At 41.8% G+C, this 21,907-nt stretch overlaps 1 protein-coding gene and 1 long non-coding RNA gene across 3 annotated transcripts; both read right to left on the reverse strand.

The window, feature by feature from the left end:
- Window positions 1-488: 488 nt before the first annotated feature.
- On the reverse strand, window positions 489-1,510 carry LOC138981920 (uncharacterized). The gene is made up of 2 exons (XR_011460739.1): window positions 1,110-1,510; window positions 489-840 (listed from the first exon to the last, which is right to left on the reverse strand). It is a non-coding gene; the product is annotated as an uncharacterized lncRNA (long non-coding RNA).
- Window positions 1,511-1,852: 342 nt separating this feature from the next.
- Window positions 1,853-6,887, reverse strand: LOC138981897 (uncharacterized). 2 transcript variants are annotated; one of them, XM_070355043.1, is made up of 5 exons: window positions 6,765-6,868; window positions 6,034-6,109; window positions 4,829-4,987; window positions 3,331-3,792; window positions 1,853-2,331 (listed from the first exon to the last, which is right to left on the reverse strand). In XM_070355043.1, exons 1-5 carry the CDS (start codon window positions 6,813-6,815, stop codon window positions 2,255-2,257), a joined length of 825 nt encoding a protein of 274 aa, XP_070211144.1. In that variant the 5' UTR covers window positions 6,816-6,868; the 3' UTR covers window positions 1,853-2,254. The 2 variants fall into 2 exon arrangements, with proteins under 2 accessions (XP_070211144.1, XP_070211153.1); XM_070355052.1 differs by lacking the exon at window positions 6,034-6,109 and having other exon boundaries at window positions 6,765-6,887.
- Window positions 6,888-21,907: the final 15,020 nt, after the last annotated feature.

The following is a 21,907-nucleotide window of genomic DNA, read 5'->3' on the forward strand; positions in this document are numbered from 1 at the left end:
TGGAAATCCTTCCACGAATTAATTTAGCAAAAACGCTGTTCGTGAACAACAGCGATCGCGAAGATTCTTTGGGCAGAATGTACCCAAATCAAACACGGAGTTATTTAAAATTTCTTCTTACAGAAATAATTTAAATATTCTACTTACCAATACCACCGTCTGGTCTGTATATGAGTGAATCCGACATGAAGCAGGAAATGATTTTGAATTTTGAAGAAAGAAATGAAGAAAGATTTTCCAGAAAATATTCTAAATTCCGTCGCTTCACGGATAAATTGACTAACTAATTTATGGGGTAAACCAGTTGTCAATGCAAGTTTTTCTTAGGTACGAACACGAGTTCAGTATAGATCTCCGGACAGAGCCCCCATTGTTGCAGTTCCACTTTTTACCTTGTGTTTTAGATACAATATCTAAGAACACACCAAAGTTATATTCAATACTTTACAACAGTCATGCTTCAAATCAATCTCGTAAAACACTGATGATTTAGATTAATGAATAAATTTATTGGTTGGTAATATTTCCGGATTCTTTAACAAACTATTTCTATTTTAGATCTAACGAATTTGCGTTCATAGTTAATTGTTCTTGCATTGACAGCTAGTTTAATGTCGAACTGGACTTATCTTAAATGGGCTGGTTAGTTACAAAGTCCGAATGTCCTGATGGAAGCCTGGATTCACATGATGACCGTAGCAGTGACGAACTTGATGAAGATTACTGGATGATGATGATAATTAGTAGACAAACTCCTTTTGCTCCTCGCTGGTGGATCACACTGGTGGCGTAGCTTGATTAGTTCACCCTTATCCCAGCGGATCCTAGACGCTCGAACCCCTGGATCAAAGGTAATACTTGTTATTAACAACGGTATCCTAGGATCAAGGTTAATTTTGATTTCTTGCCCTATCTTCATGTCGGGCAGTTCGCAGACAAACCAAGCATGGTTACTGAATAAAATACTAGATCTATATGCCGAACTAACTTGCAGCATGTACGTTTATGATTAACTTCATTAAACATTATAAAACAAATATATGCGACATAGATGTGAGTGTATAATAGCTGTTCCTTGATGGGCGCTCGATAATACAACGACACCATACCTCTTGATGCTCCTTTCCGGACACTACTCTACGAGTCTGTGCGGCTGCGGGTTACATCTCAGGCCTTGGGATGGTAGGTTAGGTGCCGGCGGCTTTTCATCGGTGGTTACACAGGATTCTTGTTCCCCACTTGTAGCCTCTCAATACCCGGCAAATACAGTGAACGTAATGGTTAGCGGTTCACGTTTCCTTCCTCCAAATAACTGTTTTCATCCCACGATGCAACTCCATGAGTTACGTAAATTCGCATATTAATGACGCAGTAATGACGTTGATCCAACATGTAGATTCTCATACTAGTGACGTCATTACTTCGTCTCCAAGGTCTCGTAGACTCTTACCCTAATGGTGCAACAAAATATTTCAGTCTCGGCTAAACAAGAGTTGTTTGGAGTTGAGTCGTAACAGCGTTTCTAAATTTCAAGGTACAAGGATTGCTTGAGAAAAACGTTAATAAATCTGATCACACACACACACACACACACACACACACACACACACACACTCACACACACACACACACACACACACACAGTCAAACACACACAAACACAAACACACACACACACACACACTCACACACACACACACACACACACACACAGTCAAACACAAACACACACACACATACTCACACACACACACCGTCTCACACACACACACACACACACACACACACTGACTGAATGTAAAAGATGTATAGAAATTAATCTAAACAATGTTTAATTATGTAAAGTCGGTAATAAATACGAATCATCGCTACAAAAACAACATTTCTCACTCCAAGCCACTTGACATTTTTTAGAAGGGCAAAGTTATCAATATCATCAACTACTCCATGTTCTCTTAAATGTAAGGAGGATCCCCCCTTATGTCCGTGTGTCAAGAATCAGACAGCAGAGCACATCCTGCAGGCTTGTCCATACCACAGTGCTCTGAGGGACACCATCTACAAAAGAAGCTATACCGACAGAGAGGACTTGGAGAGGACAGCATGTTTCGCCCTGCAGTCCGGACTGACGATCTAACAGCGAACGACAAGAAGAAGAAATGTAAGGAAGGAGTGCATTGCATGGTATCAGTTTTCACGTTGTTCAGACCAACAGCCAACGAAGGTAACTTCGTGAATGCTGTTCGTATATATATCAGATGTCCATTTTGTCCAAATCGACGACTTTAGGCATATCCTTCGTGTAATCTGCCACGTAATACTGTTTGCCACCTGCAATAAGAATGGAAATACTGTAAGAATTCTGGGAATCTAACGCTGGAGACAAAGACAGCAGGAAACATTATAAGAAACGTCATCAAAATGCGATTTGTGTAGATGTAGGTATGAGTCAATGATCGTGTTAGGATCTCTTTCCCCTTAATTGTGTAAACAAATTCGATAAAAAGCCAATAAAGGAAACGGCAGGTATACAAATCCAGCCTTCTGTCCCCATTCCTTCTCACACACAAGAACATCGCCTTACAAGCAGCTAGCAACCATTACAGTCGATGCGATCTTTAGGCTTTCCAAAAAGCCGATGTTACCAAAAATAGAAAAAGGGAAACTCTTCAAGGTAAGTATAAAGCTTACACACTAATCGTGCCAACCTTGCCGGATGTTGTTGAATGGAATAATTTTGCATGATGCAACACTTTTAAGATCAAAGATGGATGCTTTATTTCACTGCAGTTAGTTGATACATGCTGTTTATGAGATATTCTCCAGAGCTGTGCACCGTTTTGTTAAATGCATTTTCAGTCCTTTAAATCATTATAACGTATATTAATTGGCAACTAAAACATCTTTAACATTTCCTGAATCCAAAAACATATAGATATGTTCGGGGAAAAAAGCCAAGAAAATTAAAAAAGAACAAAAAAAGCGCACTTTTTGGTATTAAGCGCAAGCACTACTGCGCAATACTGGCTTGTCAATTTCCGTACGTTTTTCACGTAACAGTGTCAGCGATTTCCTTGCCGCGGGCAATCAACAAAGCCCTATTGTCTTAGTACAACAATTTCAAAGTTTTGACTTAATGTTTTTAACATAGACGGGAATTCGAGACGAGGGTTGTGGTTGTGGTGGTAGTGGTGTATGTATGTGTGTGTGTGTGTGTGTGTGTGTGTGTGTGTGTGTGTGTGTGCGTGTGTGTGTGTTTGTGTGTGTGTGTGTGTGTGTGTGTGTGTGTGTGTGTGTGTGTGTGTGTGTGTGTGTGCAGTTTGCATGAACCTTCGCTGGTTTCAGCTGCTCCTTGCTGACGGATGGATCTCTGCAGAGGGAGGTGGGAAAAATGTCCCCATCTCACTTCTTGTCGACAGTGAGGTGGTACCATTTCGGCCAGTATTCGCTGTATTTCAGGCTCCAGCTGTAACACTTTCGCTAGGTCTTTCATATCCACCATCATCAGGAAATCGAGACGTTTGGTGAGACCAAGCAAACGCAGATGTTCCCGGTCATACAAGTCTTTAAGGACTTTCTTCGGTGGATCCTCACGCTGCATGAACCCGATGATCTCAGCAGTGAGCTGTTCCGTGTGCTGGTGGATAATGCTGCTAATGATGACTTCCTTTTCTGTAGGCTGGGCTGCAGACTGTCGAGTTTCTTGCGTTTCTTCCTCTGGTGACATCGGTTGTCCCTTACCGAGTTCCAGGTTGCTCCAATCCGTGCTCACAATCATTACGCCGTCACCAGCTTAAATTGAGAAAAAAAAGAAAAAAGGGAAGTAACAAAATCGATGAGTATGTATGACTATAAACATCCAAGTTCGAATTAATTTCAACAAAGTAACACATTAATGTGTGCGTACGTATGATTATAAGCATCCAAGTTCGAATTTGATTTTAACTAAGTAACAAACGAATGTGTGCGTATGATTATAATCATCCTAGTTTGAATTTAATTTAAACAACTGCTAGAGTTTCAAATGTTTAGAGGAGTGAGTACAGGTTGAATATTATCATTGAAGGATAAAATGGCCAAACTGGGTGCGGAGGACGAACAAGAAGAAAACCCAGTGAGCTCCACAGAGATGAAAACCACCATAAAGTCTCTGCTTAAGACCCCTCCAACGCACGACAGCTACCAGCAACTGTCAAGGCCTGAACAGGTAGTCATTTTCCGCCTAAGAACAGGGCACACTAGACTGAAACACCTGCACAAAAGACTGCGAGCCGTGCCCTCCCCCATGTGTCCCTGTGGAGACGCAGAGCAGGATGCAGCCCACATCCCGCAGGACTGCAGGAATATCCAGCCCCTGAGGAGAGAGATCTGGACCAGGCCGGTGCCCCTTCATGAGAAGCTGCATGGACCTGTGGAGGCTCTTCATAAGACCACCAGCTTCATTACCAGAGCTGGACTCCAAGTTTAGCATAGGCGAACGACAAGAAGAAGATCATTGAAGGTATGAATCAAGCCCAACGATTTTGTGAAAGTGCTTCTAAATTGTGCCAATTTTTTCGAAATCGGCAGCTAATTCAACAAAATTCAAGATAACTGCTACATTTTTTTCCCCGCGGAATAAGCTTCCGATTTTGCAAAAAATACGTAAACTCAAGTGGCCAATTCCAACCATACATATATATTTTGGAAATCGGTGCCAAATGCGCGGAACACAGACAATAATTTCCAAACGTACTACAACCGCAAGAATAGTGCCGATTCTGATAATTAAACAATAACGTGAAGAAGGCACGACACATATTTGACAAATATGGGAAGATATACTCACCAGCCTGTACTTCCTCAGGCTTAGTAGCAATGTGGATCTTCACTGGGCGACTTGGTTCAACGTTGATAGTGATGTGCTTCTGAGTCAACGTAAGATTTTTCACTTCGGAGATATTGAGGTCACCAGAAGAAGGTTCCTTGCTCAGCATAGTTACTGCATCTGTAGAATTAAGTGGACAATCTTCGACACAACTAAACATTTTTCAAATGGCAAATTTGAAAGTGCCAGAGATAAGACTGTAATCAGGACCAGCACTTCGGCATTGCCGGCAATGAAGAAGCGGACAGGCTGGCAAAAGGAGGTGCGAGACTTCCTCAACCACACAACTCCACCTCGTACAAAGAAGCCAAGACTCTTCTACAACGGAAGAAGAAAGAAAACTGGAAAAAGAGAAACGGAGACTACAACCCACATGAAGACCCCATCAACAAACTAGACCGGAGAAGCCAAACCACCATTTTCCGTCTACGGACAGGGCACTGTGGACTGAAGAAACACCTCAAGAGACTGGGCCTTGCGGATGACGCACACTGTGAATGTGGCTCGGAAGAGCAAACTCCGGAGCACATTCTCCAGAACTGCCCCCATCTAGAGACAATACGCCAGAAGTTCTGGCAAGAAGAGACCAGTGTTGGAGCCAAACTCTGGGGTCCTGCCGACGAACTGCGCAAGACTGCGGACTTCCTGGCAGCCACTGGTCTGAGGATCTAGCACGGCCACCAACATCGAACGCAGAAGAAGAAGAAGAAGGACCAGCACTACATTGAAATTCAAATTGTGCACACACACAAACTTCAGTAAAAGGCACTGAACTGGGGTCCTCATTTTCATTATTGAATCGAAAGACAAAATCCCTGGAATATTTCAGATTCCTCTGATACAAAAGACTAGAGATCATATCAGAATGTCGAGTTGTATGGACATTTGGTATGTTTTTGTTTTTCTGCACTCGCATACTGAGAGTTCTTCTCCTCATTGGTCCAGCTGAAGAAGACGAGGCAATTTTCAGAGAGCTTTCATTTGAGTGGGGATCATGTGACCTCTTTGGAAATAAATCTCAAGCCAAAAAAGATTCTAAATAGCCAAAACAATCGCCTTTTAGTGAATGATAATTTTGAACAAAATGACAAGGGCGTGATTTTGTATTCTTCAAACTTGATGCAAAGTTTTCTAACTTGTTGTTGCAAAGTTTTGATATTTTGTACCTTCTTTTTCCGGCGAGTTGATGACAATGCAACGATGTGCATTATAGACATCTCCTTCGACGGTCCCTATTTGTACCTGTTCGAATTCAAACAGCGTGTCAACAATGGTATACGATTTAGAAGTCATTTAATCACATACCAATGATGTACTGTACTTAGAAACGTTAAATGCAAACACAATTGTTCATTAGCAGAACTACAACATTAATGTCAAAGCAAACATGCCATCGACCGATGTTTTACACCCATTAGTAACAATTTATGAGGTCAAGCTTCAGGCCTGCAAACGTTGATAATGGTCTTCTTTAAAGCATGGGACGTAGTAGGCAGACATATTTATACAAAGACAACAGGAAAATACTATATAATTGAAAAATCGGTGTTACTCTTCTGTATAAGATTATTTACCCTTGTTGGCACAAAGACCGAGGCTCACAAAGACATCGAGACAGTACGCCCAAAAGGCGTTATGTCAAATGGACACACCAGACTGAGTGTGATTCGTCACACTTTTTGAGCACATTTAACCTCCGATTATTTTTTTTATGCAAAGAAAATGTCTCCACTGCACACAAAAAAACAGATATGCCGTTCTGATTGTTTTGATCCCCTGTGAGGTTTATGATGAAAGGTTAATCATTAATCATTCAAATTGAAAATCAATGGAATTAAGAAGAGCAGTGCGATATGCGTCTAATGCGTTTTCAAAGAAAAAGAATCACCGCACTTACCAAAGAAGCCTGGAACCTGTGGCCACACTTTGGACATGTTTGTTCTTGCATGCTTCCGGACTGACTTGTTCACAACTGTGACACTCTTACTCTCCCTGTCTCAGAACACACAAACATAATAGATAGACACACACACAGACAACGAAAGCTTACAGACATGGACGTTCAGACAGACACATAGAGACACGGTCGACATAAAAACACACACAAATACAAGCACTCACTTATGCACGCAGGCACGATAGCACATACACACACATACACACACACACACACCCACACACACACACACTCACACACTCACACACACACGCACACACACACACACGCACACACACACACGCACGCACGCACGCACGCACGCACGCACCCACACACATAATCACACACACAAATCAAAAGTACCACTGTAGCTTACAGATACTATTTTCCTCTGCAAATACTGTGTCACGAACGCGACTTAACAACAACGCACAACAGACAAAAAGATCAAGGCTCGCAACGATCAATCTCAAACTAGCAGAATACCTATACCTTCCTTCCGGCCAGCCTCCTGACATAACAAGCTAACTAACTAATGAACTAGCGTACTAATTTACTCACTGACCTACTCGCATCATAAGATTTCAATTTTTTAAGCAGGAAAGTCATAAATAAGAAACGCCGAGCTCACAAACAGCACCAATGCTACACAGAAAGTAAGAAAGAAAGAAACGAAGCAACAAAGAAAGAAACGAACCAACACAGAAAGAAACGAAGCAACAAAGAAAGAAACGAAGCAACAAAGAAAGAAACGAAGCAACAAAGAAAGAAACGAAGCAACAAAGAAAGAAACGAAGCAACACAGAAAGAAACGAAGCAACAAAGAAAGAAACGAAGCAACAAAGAAAGAAACGAAGCAACAAAGAAAGAAACGAAGCAACAAAGAAAGAAACGAAGCAACAAAGAAAGAAACGAAGCAACACAGAAAGAAACGAAGCAACAAAGAAAGAAACGAAGCAACAAAGAAAGAAACGAAGCAACACAGAAAGAAACGAAGCAACAAAGAAAGAAACGAACCAACAAAGAAAGAAACGAAGCAACACAGAAAGAAACGAAGCAACACAGAAAGAAACGAACCAACACAGAAAGAAACGAACCAACACAGAAAGAAACGAAGCAACACAGAAAGAAACGAACCAACACAGAAAGAAACGAACCAACAAAGAAAGAAACGAAGCAACAAAGAAAGAAACGAAGCAACACAGAAAGAAACGAAGCAACACAGAAAGAAACGAACCAACAAAGAAAGAAACGAACCAACACAGAAAGAAACGAAGCAACACAGAAAGAAACGAACCAACACAGAAAGAAACGAACCAACAAAGAAAGAAACGAAGCAACAAAGAAAGAAACGAAGCAACAAAGAAAGAAACGAAGCAACACAGAAAGAAACGAAGCAACAAAGAAAGAAACGAAGCAACACAGAAAGAAACGAAGCAACACAGAAAGAAACGAAGCAACACAGAAAGAAACGAACCAACACAGAAAGAAACGAAGCAACACAGAAAGAAACGAAGCAACAAAGAAAGAAACGAAGCAACAAAGAAAGAAACGAACCAACACAGAAAGAAACGAAGCAACAAAGAAAGAAACGAAGCAACACAGAAAGAAACGAAGCAACAAAGAAAGAAACGAACCAACAAAGAAAGAAACGAAGCAACACAGAAAGAAACGAAGCAACACAGAAAGAAACGAACCAACACAGAAAGAAACGAAGCAACAAAGAAAGAAACGAAGCAACACAGAAAGAAACGAACCAACACAGAAAGAAACGAAGCAACACAGAAAGAAACGAAGCAACACAGAAAGAAACGAACCAACACAGAAAGAAACGAAGCAACAAAGAAAGAAACGAAGCAACACAGAAAGAAACGAACCAACACAGAAAGAAACGAAGCAACACAGAAAGAAACGAAGCAACACAGAAAGAAACGAAGCAACACAGAAAGAAACGAAGCAACAAAGAAAGAAACGAAGCAACACAGAAAGAAACGAACCAACACAGAAAGAAACGAAGCAACACAGAAAGAAACGAAGCAACACAGAAAGAAACGAACCAACAAAGAAAGAAACGAAGCAACACAGAAAGAAACGAACCAACACAGAAAGAAACGAACCAACACAGAAAGAAACGAAGCAACAAAGAAAGAAACGAAGCAACACAGAAAGAAACGAACCAACACAGAAAGAAACGAAGCAACACAGAAAGAAACGAAGCAACACAGAAAGAAACGAACCAACAAAGAAAGAAACGAAGCAACACAGAAAGAAACGAAGCAACACAGAAAGAAACGAACCAACACAGAAAGAAACGAAGCAACAAAGAAAGAAACGAAGCAACACAGAAAGAAACGAACCAACAAAGAAAGAAACGAAGCAACACAGAAAGAAACGAAGCAACACAGAAAGAAACGAAGCAACACAGAAAGAAACGAACCAACAAAGAAAGAAACGAAGCAACACAGAAAGAAACGAAGCAACACAGAAAGAAACGAAGCAACACAGAAAGAAACGAAGCAACAAAGAAAGAAACGAAGCAACACAGAAAGAAACGAAGCAACACAGAAAGAAACGAAGCAACACAGAAAGAAACGAAGCAACACAGAAAGAAACGAAGCAACACAGAAAGAAACGAAGCAACACAGAAAGAAACGAAGCAACACAGAAAGAAACGAAGCAACACAGAAAGAAACGAAGCAACACAGAAAGAAACGAAGCAACACAGAAAGAAACGAAGCAACACAGAAAGAAACGAAGCAACAAAGAAAGAAACGAAGCAACACAGAAAGAAACGAAGCAACAAAGAAAGAAACGAAGCAACACAGAAAGAAACGAAGCAACAAAGAAAGAAACGAAGCAACAAAGAAAGAAACGAAGCAACAAAGAAAGAAACGAAGCAACAAAGAAAGAAACGAAGCAACAAAGAAAGAAACGAAGCAACAAAGAAAGAAACGAAGCAACAAAGAAAGAAACGAAGCAACACAGAAAGAAACGAAGCAACACAGAAAGAAACGAAGCAACAAAGAAAGAAACGAAGCAACACAGAAAGAAACGAAGCAACAAAGAAAGAAACGAAGCAACACAGAAAGAAACGAACCAACAAAGAAAGAAAGAGCCAAGCTAAGAAGCGAACTAAAAACTAAAAGAAACAGAACACAAACAAAGCCAACACATTTACCACTCACCAGTTCGGTAGGTAATTCATTCGTAAGTAAAAGGAGACGCCGGATGCACGCTAGCTGGTAAGCCACAACTCACACACAAAATTCATCGCAAGCATGATTATGCGTAACGCCTCACTCGACCTGTTGTCAAGCGACGAAAGTAATCAAATAATGGATGACAGCTGCACCACAATCGATACGTTGTGCGTAACTTTAATACGACACGCGTTATATTATTGCAATCAAAGCTTGAAAAGTGAGGCTGCTTTTCCAACACCGTCGCCTACCAAGTGAATCCACGAAGAAAATGAACGGTCTATCGAAGCACGATGAACTACACTCGGTTGCTACAAACACCGGTTCTGTAATTAGTCAAGCGTTTTGAACGGCCTACCACCTGATTCTATCCACGACACGGATATCCGTATTGATTCTCGATTTATTCCAGTTCATGGGTATCTAAGGTAAACCTTGTATATTGAACGACCCAGATCACAAATTTAGAAGCGCTTATTTAATTTGATTTCGCTTCACTTTAATCCTGCAGTTACTTTGTGAATGGCTCTTGTTTGTTCGCGCCGGAAGGGCGTTTACTGCTAGAAATGGAATATGGCTTTTATGAAGAAGACTTTAAACCTGTAAAGGGCTGAGTCACTGTAGCTGTTCAAGAGGTTGCAGAGAGAGAGAGAGCGACCTATAACTCAGAATGAATACAAAGATTAGTTGCTTTTTCTACTCTGAGACTGCCGATAAAACATTCCGTTTTATGATTTAAATGTGTCCCCCGACAGACAGACGCACACACACACACACACACACACACACACACACACACACACACACACACACACTCTCTCTCTCTCTCTCTCACACACACACACACACACACAAACCTTCGTCCTCCCCCCGTCCCCTCCTCCTCCACACACAGGTACTTGTATGACATTTGTACACAAGGGTATCCTTCATGAAACATAGCCGGATGTACGACATCGTGTAACAATACGAAACGTACATACTACACAGGTCAATCTATGTAATCCAAGCAAATACTGAAAACATAAGACTCGGTTTTGGGAGGTTTCCTGGATGTCTTATTGAATAACATAGTCAAGGCATACTGAAATCATAGGCTAGCTACTAAGTAGAAAATAATAAATAACAAACTCACGCCACAGCGCAACTGCATGCCCGGACCACGTTCCTTTTGAAAAAGCTAAATCAAGTTCTGTTTTCATACATTCAAAGTGAATGAGCTTGCAATAGCTTTTTGCCTGCTTTTGTAATGTTAAGAGATCTGATTGTATCACGTCTGCAAACATTACCCTGGAGTGATTGCTGCTTTCAATTTGTTGTATCAGCTGAGTCCGCGTCTATCTGACTTGTTCCTCCTTCCGTACAACACAGCACTTCTTCAAGTAGGTCAATGGGCCAGCGTCAGCGTTTACCTGCGCAAGTTGTAAAGCTGATACAAAGACAACACGTGTAGTTTAATTTCACTGCAAATCAATAATGCATAGAACGTGGATCCGATGGCATGCAGTTGTTCCAAGCAGCTCAGTCGTCCTCTGCACCATCCTCGAACGTTCCTTCCACCCTGGTGATAACTGTTATGATCAAAATCCCTCTGTCATTCTGTCGAGTGCTCTCAGATATAACCAACTTGAAATAGATACCTTCCTTTCTTCGCGGCAAGGTAAGGCGAAGGCAGTAACGGGAGATGGAATGGGCACGGGCCTCATAAAGCAGGCATTGGAAAAGTTGAAAACATTTTGCTACTCTGCGGTCATAAATCACGGAGGATAACCTGACATAAGCGGGGCAGAGGGTGTACGCGGGGCCTGACACGATTGAAGGCACGTTTTGTCAGTTTTCTTGGATTTGTTTGACTTACGTCGGGATTTAAGGTCTGCTACAGATTCAGCGATGCCTTAATTTGTTTATCAATGCATAAAATGCCATAGAGCGGTTCATATTTGCCCGTAAATTACCCTCAAAGCCGAACGTGTCGGCGATCGAGCGCCAAAAATGGCTGTTCAATGGGTTTCGGAAGTAGAAATGTGCTTTATTTCACAAAATCAGCTCGTATTTGACATCGATTTGGGATTCTAATGGACGATGGAATCATTGAAGATGCAAAGAAGTGCTATTTCGGGGGTAGAATATATCGACCGAGCCTCTGCCACGCTTATGTCAGGTTATCCCCCGTGTGTAAATGGTTGTGGTTTTAACCTTAATTGTTCACCTCAATCTCTGCGCGCGCGCGTGCGCGCGCGTGTGTGTGTGTGTGTGTGTGTGTGTGTGTGTGTGTGTGTGTGTGTGTGTGTGTGTGTGTGTGTCTCAGTCTCTCGCTCTGCCTAAGTGTCTGTCTGTCTCTATCCTTGAGTAATAAAGTTCGTTCGTTCGTTCATTCATTCGTTCGTTCATTCTCTATCTCTTTCTCTCACTATGTCTCTCTCTCGATCTCAGGCGCTCTCTCTCTCGAGTCTTTTTTCTCTCACCCGGTATTCATTTGTCTGTTTCTCCGTCTCAGTCACTCTCTGTCTGTCTGTCTCTCTTTGTCTTTCTCTGTCTCTCTCTGTCTGTCTCTCTGCAGTGCCTGTCTGTCTATGTCTTTCTGTGTCTGTGTCTCTCTGTCTCTGTCTCTGTCTGTCTCTCACTGTGTCTCTGTCTCTCTCCCTGTCTGTGTGTGTGTCTCTCTCTCTGTCTTTGTGTCTGTCTCTCTCTGTGTCTGTGTCTCTCTGTCTGCGTCTGTCTGTCTGTATCTCTCTGTGTCTCTCTCTCCGTCTCTGTCTCTCTCTCTTGTCTCTCTCTGTCTCTGTCTGTCTGTCTGTCTCTCTCTCTCTTTCTCTCTGTCTCTCTCTGTCTCTCTCTGTCTGTCTCTCTCTCTCTCTCTCTCTCTCTCTCTCTCTCTCTCTCTCAATACATAACAAGGAAGCCGCGCTGTCGGCTGGTCACACACATGACCGGGAAAGTAGGGTAGGTGATTGTTGTGAATCTGGGAGGTGAAGGGGCGGTAGAGAGGAAAACAGAGGTAGGCCCTATGGCTGAGTAGATCATCCTTCACGTGATTTACCGTTCTTTGTTTTGATTCATGTTGTTTAGATTTTTTGTCATTGTTGGCTGTGTCTGCGTGCATTTTCTATTTATTGGTTTGGGTTAGTTGTTTATTGTGTTAGCTAAAAACCCTAAGGATCTAACCACGACTATAAAACCTTGAAACACTGAAACCTTGATTATACATGTGTGGTCGTATGTATTCAACAGGATAGAACAGAGAGTGTTTGTGTGCCGTGATTGTTGCCCACTCCTTTGATTCCCTTTCTGCGAAGTGTAGCCTATGTGATCTCGTGCACAAACTATGTACTCATATACAGTATACCCATCCTTATTATCAATCAGTGGTTGCTCGTTTTGTTTTGTTTTGTTTATAACACAGTTTCTTTTTATATACCTTGCATATGTTTACTTCTCAAGTTCTTTTTAAAAATGTTATGTTACATTTTTAACTGCGATTGTCAAATCAGCCGTCACTGTCGATTTCACCCAGGCTTTCTCACACTCACAGAATGACAGAAAGTGGCATTTGTTTTGGTGGCCACCCTGTATAATGCATGGGAAGTAAGGTCCCTTTATGTCGTTTGTAACTTTTGTTTTCTACCATGTTGTAGAGTTGCGACATTCTTAGAGGCACAGTAAGCCTCCCGTAAACCATCACAGAGCTCCCTGAGCGTCTACATACAGTACAAGCATACTTCCATTTGAACGCTCACCGAACGGGAACATCCTGGCTGCTTTTTGTCAAGCGTGAGAAATTTCCAAATAATTTATTTTTGTGGACTTGGTCCTCTACAACAATGGCACCTCATTTTGGTGCTGGACGGCTGTTATGAATATTCCGAATACCGGAAATCACGCCCGGACAGTAAGCCTCCCGTAAACCATCACAGATACTGTCAGGCTTTTACACACAGTACAAACACCCTTCCATTTGAACGCTCACCAAACGGGAACATCCTAGGTGCCCTACGTAAAGAGCGAGCAATTTTTAAAGAATTAATTTTGCAGATTGTCTCGAACACCTTTTGGACCCATCCTGAACTCAGGTCTAACATGAGTTATTTCCCTTCGGGTCTCATTCCATCGATGTAAACTGGCGATAGCCGTGGATCGATGATTATCAAAATGTTTTTGGACCATGGTGCGTTTTTGCGCTAGACCTAACTTTAAACAAGAAATTCCTCCGAGGTAGGAAAAACACCCCCGTCCTTACCATTCTCACTGCCACCAACTGAGAAGGCACTGCTAACAAGTGTGGTTAAAATAAGTTGATTGAGTGGACAAAGAGACAGGCGGAGAAAAAGACAAATCAATATAACTCTTTCTGTAACACCTACTGACCGCATACAGAAAACAAAAGATCCCGAAAAAAAAAATCGGTTTGCGCTGCGCGCTGAGAGCAGGTATTGAAATATCTCATCGACCAGATTTTGTCCAGGGTGTATCTGCCGCTTCGCCGGGTAGCAAGTAGAGCCGAATACCCGGCTTGAGTGGCGCACTGTACGCCGGCTTCGAACCATGGACCCGTCAAGCTTCGGTCCCTTCCAGACTCGTGGAATGGGAACAGCACGAACATGATTCAGGGGCCATAATGCCATTCCTGATCATATCATGTCGAGTCCCATACTTGTCGACGACGCCCTAGGTACCACATCACAAACAGAACTGTGCAATACACAGGTGTTTTCTACAGACACACTCTAACACACACACACACAGAGAAGCCGTATATATATCTATATCTATTGTATAAATATATAGAGATAGATGAGAGTGTATTTTTCGCGTGGCTATAAATTGATTCGACCTTTGCACTTTTACAGTGAGGATAATTTACGGGTCCAATTTACGTTCTGGACACTGCGGTGACCTTCTAAAAATAGTAACAGAACGCCGGGAATATCCGAAGATGCCCCCCTCATACTATAGTGCACCATACGAAGGAAGGGAGGTAAACGCTGAAAACATGGAGAAGATAAGGAAGAGTTATGCCGTAGTTGATCCCCCCAAAAAACCAAAATCCACCAATAACTCCCTAACCGTGTGTTTGACTGGTCCCAGGAATGTATAGAACCTGTTTGTTTCGTGCATAAAAATGTGCTATTGTAAATAAGCTCACATCGAGTCGCATTCAAATGACTAACTGACGACTACATTGTGAAAAAGGGAAACTGGATCACACGGGTTCACGATGGCTCAGGGGTAAGATAAACCACGCAAAAATAAATTCTTTGAAAACTGTTCGCTCTTTACGGAGGGCACCTAGGATGTTCTCAATCGGTGAGTGTTTAAATGAAAGGGTGTTTGTACTGTGAGTAAAAGCCTGACCGTATCTGTGATGGTTTACGGGAGGTTTACTGTGCCTTTAAAAGTACCTATAGATGTAGCCAAGTGCACTTCGCTACCCTAAACACTCTAATCATCGCATAGCGAAACAGCCTTGTGTACAGTACAAACGGGATAACCCATCCCATAGCAGACGATACGATGCTGCGCGCGCACCATTGCCGGCGCAAATTCTAATAAAATACCTTTCTTTATATATCTACCTAACTTCTATCTTTCAAAGTCCCTTTTATCTTTGATACGATCCTAATTATATTTAGGTTTGCATAGAAGTCACTGATTAGGCTGGATGGCTGCATATTATTGTGTTATTTACGATAATGCTTCGAACTGACCAAAGCGTCACTCTGACCTTGACCGGTTTTCATGTATCGTCGAGAGAAATTGATTCTCACAAACTCATCTTTGTCTTTTCAATCATTGTTTTGTCATTTTTGTATCACTATTACATATCCCGTACCTATGTTGCATATGATTTTAGTTTGTTTATAAGGATTTGGTTGTAATGAGTGATGCTTGGTTCCCCTGCAAAGATTGCTAATTTATGGGTACTCGCGCAGGAATTTAGCCGATTCCATTTACTTTCGGACTTTACCGCTTCGTACTAAGTCAATGTATAATTTTCCCCCAAGTAACGCATATCATGATGTTTGTCTAGGGTTCTTCTTTTTATCTGTATGATTTATGAGTTTGTCCATTATTCCAGTTTAGAGAGTTTTGTAATTTTCCGCACTGAAGTTGGTTCAGTGCCTTCACTAGGACCATTGTTTTTGCATCCTACTAAATAAATATAAGTTTTTATGAAATGTGATCTATTGCAATGGAAAGCTAAAGGTCGTAGCTTTAATTTGATGTATTGTTTGTTATGATTGGTTATGTATTTGTTTAAATAACGTGGGGTAAAGCAAGTGTAAGAAACACAGATTTCGTGTTTCTGGCCGTATTCAGGCGATTTTTATTCTCGGCGGACGGTGCTTTCTGTGCAGTCCGCGCCGGGGCTATAAGTATAGGCCGGACACCGGCATGAGCATGCATTCGCTCCTAGCAGCTGAACACGACACTACACTTGCTTTGCTGTCTACGGGTTTCGCCTTCGGCCTCTACGTTTCCTTGCATTGTTTTCTTGAATAAAAAGTTGAAACAAGACGCTTGGACTTGGGCTTCGTGTATCTACTACTACCCCTTCCACTCCTCCACTACATATAAATGGATTTTAGAGAACGATCGAGCTGAAGACGAATTCCTTTGTTTCTAAAGGTTCCCCGTCTGTACAATCGCAGCATCATTGTAAACTATCACGAAAAGGCAAAGGGTAAGCAACGGCGGAATTGAATGTTCTGTTTCAAGGAACTGGAAGCTTGGGTTGGATTATTGCGCCAAAGAGAGACAGATCTTACCGCAGTAACAAACGTTTTTAGTCATATTGAATTGAGCAAATTTAACTTGATTAGGCATGCGCGTTCCTTATCACACAAAAACTCCACCAAAACAACACAGAGTGACTTTCGGAAATTAGATCATCTGCTGTTCGAAGGATTTCCATGCATGGTAAATCTGGATACAGTTTCTAATACGTGTACCGGTGATGTACATGTCTTGCCTACACGCACTGGGAACTAAACCTATGTAATAACTAAGTTAAAACGGACTTTAAAATGTATAGTAAGGGGTACTTTTACTCTATTGTCTAAAAGAAAAACACATTTCAATTTTCCTCAGTCATTCCTCCTTATTAATATTCTGCATGATTACAAACACACTTTTGCGCATTCACATACCAGCACCGACATCAATTAGCCACTACTCTCATGACATGTACATCAGGTCGACATCTGTGCTACTTCGTTGAATTTATCACTTTGATCACAATTTCAACAAAATGCTTCCTACACACATTTTGCCTGTCTATGTCTCTTACAATCCTTGTTACCATGAATATACAATGTACATGTACTACCTTTTGCAAATCAGTTATTGCACACAAAACGCACACACACACACACACACACACACACACACACACACACACACACACACACACACACACACACACACACACACACACACACACATATATATATATATATATATAATTATAGTGTTTCTGGTTCACACCAGAAATTCTTGATACCAGAATTCATAGTTTATATTTCTGGTTGCAACTAGAATAATTACCTTTTAACACTATTTCTGGCATATATTGTTTCTGGTCTTACCTACATATATTGTTTCTGGTTCTATTATTGTTTCTAGCTGATTCTGGTACTGGTACAAACCAGAATTCATAATTTCTAGTTCTGGTCTATATTAGAGTTCTGTTATTGTTTGTAATTTATAACTTACAGCATTGTTTCTAGTTGCTACCAGATTTAGCAATATTTCTGATTTAGATAAGCAACCTGAGTGGTTATTTTTAGTTACAATTCCTTCAATAAAAGATAAGTTAAAGCAACCTCTGTCTTCGGTGTCTTATATGTATGCTCCTCTGCCTGTGCTATATAGCCTTGTCCTTCCACTCGACCTTACCACACAATGTTGATATATTACCGAAGAAAAAGATGAGAAGCCGTATTGGAAAATTAAAATATAATGAAGCATTTGAATATAATGGTTTAATAAATGAAGTTTTGACATATGCTTCCCCTGCGTTTGTATGTGTTATAGCCCGTCTGTCAGATGTACGTACTTTTGCAGTCAAGAACATTTCCAAAAGCCAAAACGTAAACCAATTACACAATACGAACAATTTGAAACACATACACACACACACACACACACACACACACACACACACACACACACACACACATACAAATACACACACACACACACACATACACACACACTAATGCGCGCGAACACATACGCACAAATTACAATGACATTTCCCATATTCAATTCATTTATTGATTGCATCATGCACATTCCTTTCTTGCTATGCTGGAACTGCATCATTTGCTTGGAAGAACAAATGAAAAAGAATCGTATTACGTTTTGGTGTTTGATAAGTAAGTAGCTCAATATTGAAAAGCACATCTGCAGAAATGTAGAAAAAACACACTCACAATCAAAGGAACCCATCACACCATACACTACGTACATCGAAGAAAGTTAGGAAGAAATCCACTGACAGCCTTTCATGTCCACTTGACTTGAGAAGTCGGTCTAACCAAAACGGCATTGTTTAAAGTGATAATGTCTAACAAGAAACATGTCTCTCATCGCCCCAAGTCTATACAGTTAAGGTTGGGCGTTGTAATTATGTGACCACACACCAGGAATACCTTAAAATAAACGTCTGAGCGTCGAGTTACTCAAAGTGAAAACGGCTGTGTTGTGAGTGGGAATCCCAGATCAGACTGCAATTCTCATTGTGAGGCCTTTTAGCGCCAGTCATAATTTTCGTCCTACCTTTTCGCCCCGGCCCTGAGTATTTTATACGCTATTCATATGGATACAGATTTGAAATTGAGCCGATAGCTAAAGAGTTCGTTTTGGGTACTGAATAGATAACAACACACGCGAGAAGGTCTTAGAATAAGTGTCTGAGCGTTCTATTTTTCAAATCTGAATCAATGCTGTGTTTGGTAATCATTTCAGACCGTGATATTCTCCAACGGTCTGTGTGTTTGTTTCTGTTGTGCGAAGCGTTTTAGCCCTGTGATGCATGCGTTTGCTAGACTTTAGGTTTGACTTCCTCAATGACAATCAAACGGTCTTAATCTGCTTTGACGAATGGGTATCCATGAGGACTAAATAAAATATGATGACGAGCGGAATCCGGCTCCTGACACAGGGGAGCTGGGTGAAGCAAACCGTTCGCTGATTAAAATTCATTGAATTATTTGGCATAGTTTCGGAGCAGTTTTGAGCAAATCATTGCAGGTGTTTCTAAATTACAGCAGTACAGCGAATGTCGCTTGACATTTTTAAAAGGTCCAAATCGTCGAACAAACTTTCAAAATGGCGCTTTAAGTGTACTATGCCACAAGGTCTACCCTACACTAAGCGTCGTTACACTCAATACCCTTGGGGATGCATACAAGGCCAACGTAATTCGGCCAACCCAGATTCGAGGGTTCGACCACCTTCAAGGGTTGTCATACCATATATCGCAACCATAGGACAGTGCATGGCAAGAAAGCTTACCTGAATCATGCATTTCTGATCGATCAGAAATGATTCAAACATATTTACTTACATGAGATCCGTTGCAAACAAAACAAAATGTATCATTACAAGTTCTACTGCACGATAACCTATTTGTGTGCCTGACTTTGGCTGTCGCGGTCCTCAAACTAGAGAGTACAAACAACTTAAAGTAAAGACCAAGCAAACAAACACATCAACACACACGTAACTCTCATCCTCCAAACTCATTTGATTCTAAGTCAACATTTAGTCGTACCCAATCAGCACAAAGTCACAGGTACCCTGATCCCATGCCACTACGACCCCCCAGCTGGTGACACACACACCACACGCATAATAATACCCCACTTCGCTGTGCTCAGTTCCGTACAGCAGTCGCCTCCACTCTCCATTTCTGGACCTCACTAACACACACTGACTGCGGAAACATGCCACGTAGATGTTACCAGCCCTGTCCACAGCCACTTGTGAGGGACGTTTCATGTCTGCGTGGGTCAGTGTGCCAACAACCTCATCGGATCCTGTATCCACTATGTACACCGCGTCTTGCGAATTATCAGACACTAAGATGTGACCGTTCTCTAGGCAAAGATGTTGAGGCGAACACAGCCCCTCAAACGTGCTGCCATCCAGGACCGTTCTCATAACGTTACCTTCGCGAGTGACGATGTCAACACGTGCGAACTGATCGTTGTTTGCACTGCAGCTGACAATGAGAGCGTCATCGAGACTATTTCCTGCTATCCCGCAGTAAGTTGCTAGCGTCTGGAACTCTGATTTAACGTCCACCTGGTCGTCCACGTTCAGCAGGTAGATGGTGTTGGTTGTGGTTGTAGCGGCGATCAAGCCATCGTGCAAGAGCGCGAGGCGTAAAGGGGACTGAGTGAGTTCGATGCTAGCGTACACACGGTTAGGTGGAGTCAGTCCCAACACCTTCACCGTCTTGTTGTTGGAATCTGCCATGACCAGTCTGTTGTCTTGAGTACTGACAATGGCGGTGATGAAAGGTTTGATTTTGTCCTTTGGGGTTGCAGGATTGGAGCTAAAGACACGTCGTGTGGTCATCGTCATAAAGTCCTTTTGTTCTGCTGATTGCTCCTCATCATCTGTAAATTGAGACTTTCTTGTTTTTGTACATGTGGTAAGAATGACGAAGGCACTGCTTTTACAGTACCTGCATGTCACTCTATGATATTCATAGCTGTGACCAAGAAAACTACATGTATTACAAAAAAGGGAATAGGAAAAAGAAATGGAAAAAACCCCAAGTAAAATATTGAAGAAAGATCGATTCATTGGTAATCAAACATTATCCACAGCTAGAAAAGTGAAGTTATGTTGCTCATTGACCTAAAAGTAAAACTTTAAAAAGAAAGTAGGCGTTCCTGTTTGCGAGTGTGTGTGTGTGTGTGTGTGTGTGTGTGTGTGTGTGTGTGTGTGTGCGTGCGTGCGTGCGTGCGTGCGTGCGTGCGTGCGTGCGTACGTGCGTGCACGCGCGCGCGCGCGCGCGTGTGTGTGTGTGTGTGTGTGTGTGTGTGTGTCTGTCTGTCATGTCTGTCTGTGTAAAACTGCTTACCGGTGTAACGCCTTCTGGCCACTTCTGCTCCGGTCTGTTGTTCTTCAGTACACTGCACAGGGAGATGAGAGAATGCAGCCCACGTCACTTCCGGTCGACGCTGTGGGGGCACCAGTTGTGACAGGACTTTATGCACTTCCGGTTCCTGTTTCAAGACGTCGTGCAGGTGGCTGGCATCAACTTCCATTAGAAATTCCACGCGTTTTGTGAGACCAAGCAGACGAAGATGGAATCGGTGGAATAATGTATTCAGTAGTTCCTCGGGTATGTTTTCTTTTTGCAGTTCTTTTATCACATCAGTGTAGAGTTCTTCTGTGTGCTCTGTGAGAAACTTGGTCACGATTACCTCTCTTTCAGCAGCGCGTATTACTGTGCTCCCTTCCTTTCCGTTTAGCGCGGATTCCTTCTCTTCACCCCAGTCTGATTTCAGGACCATCACTCTATCACCGACTGAAATCATTGAAATCATTGAAATAAATTGCAAATCAATGCCTCAATTTTGTTTCGCAGCAATTCAACGGAGAAATTTATAATTTATGCCCGTGTCGGACATCAGTAATCAAAGAATGTTACAAGGCGCTAACTGAGTTTGAACAAAAAACAATCATGCTTTACCATTTTCTTCCGGACTTGACCACACGATTAACTAACCAGTGTTCGAAAGATTTAAAGCCTGCGCAAGTAATGTAGGCATTTTTCCCTTTCCTTTTTTCAGAATTAATGTGTGCAGTCTGGTTTGTGTATAACACTATGCTTATCGGAACTGATACTTACCGGAACCAATCTCTTCCAGATCAGTTGCC

The sequence above is a fragment of the Littorina saxatilis genome, linkage group LG1, assembly GCF_037325665.1.
Source record: "Littorina saxatilis isolate snail1 linkage group LG1, US_GU_Lsax_2.0, whole genome shotgun sequence".
NCBI lineage: Eukaryota > Metazoa > Mollusca > Gastropoda > Littorinimorpha > Littorinidae > Littorina > Littorina saxatilis.

Bases quoted from the DNA above. Each gene is read 5' to 3' on its own strand.
- LOC138981897 (XM_070355043.1), bottom strand. From the start codon at position 6,815: ATGCAAGAACAAACATGTCCAAAGTGTGGCCACAGGTTCCAGGCTTCT. The intron at 4,988-6,033 runs GTACAAAATATC...TTAATTCTACAG, and splicing joins CAACTCGCCGGAAAAAGAAG to ATGCAGTAACTATGCTGAGC. The intron at 3,793-4,828 runs GTGAGTATATCT...TCTCAATTTAAG, and splicing joins GCCTGAGGAAGTACAGGCTG to CTGGTGACGGCGTAATGATT.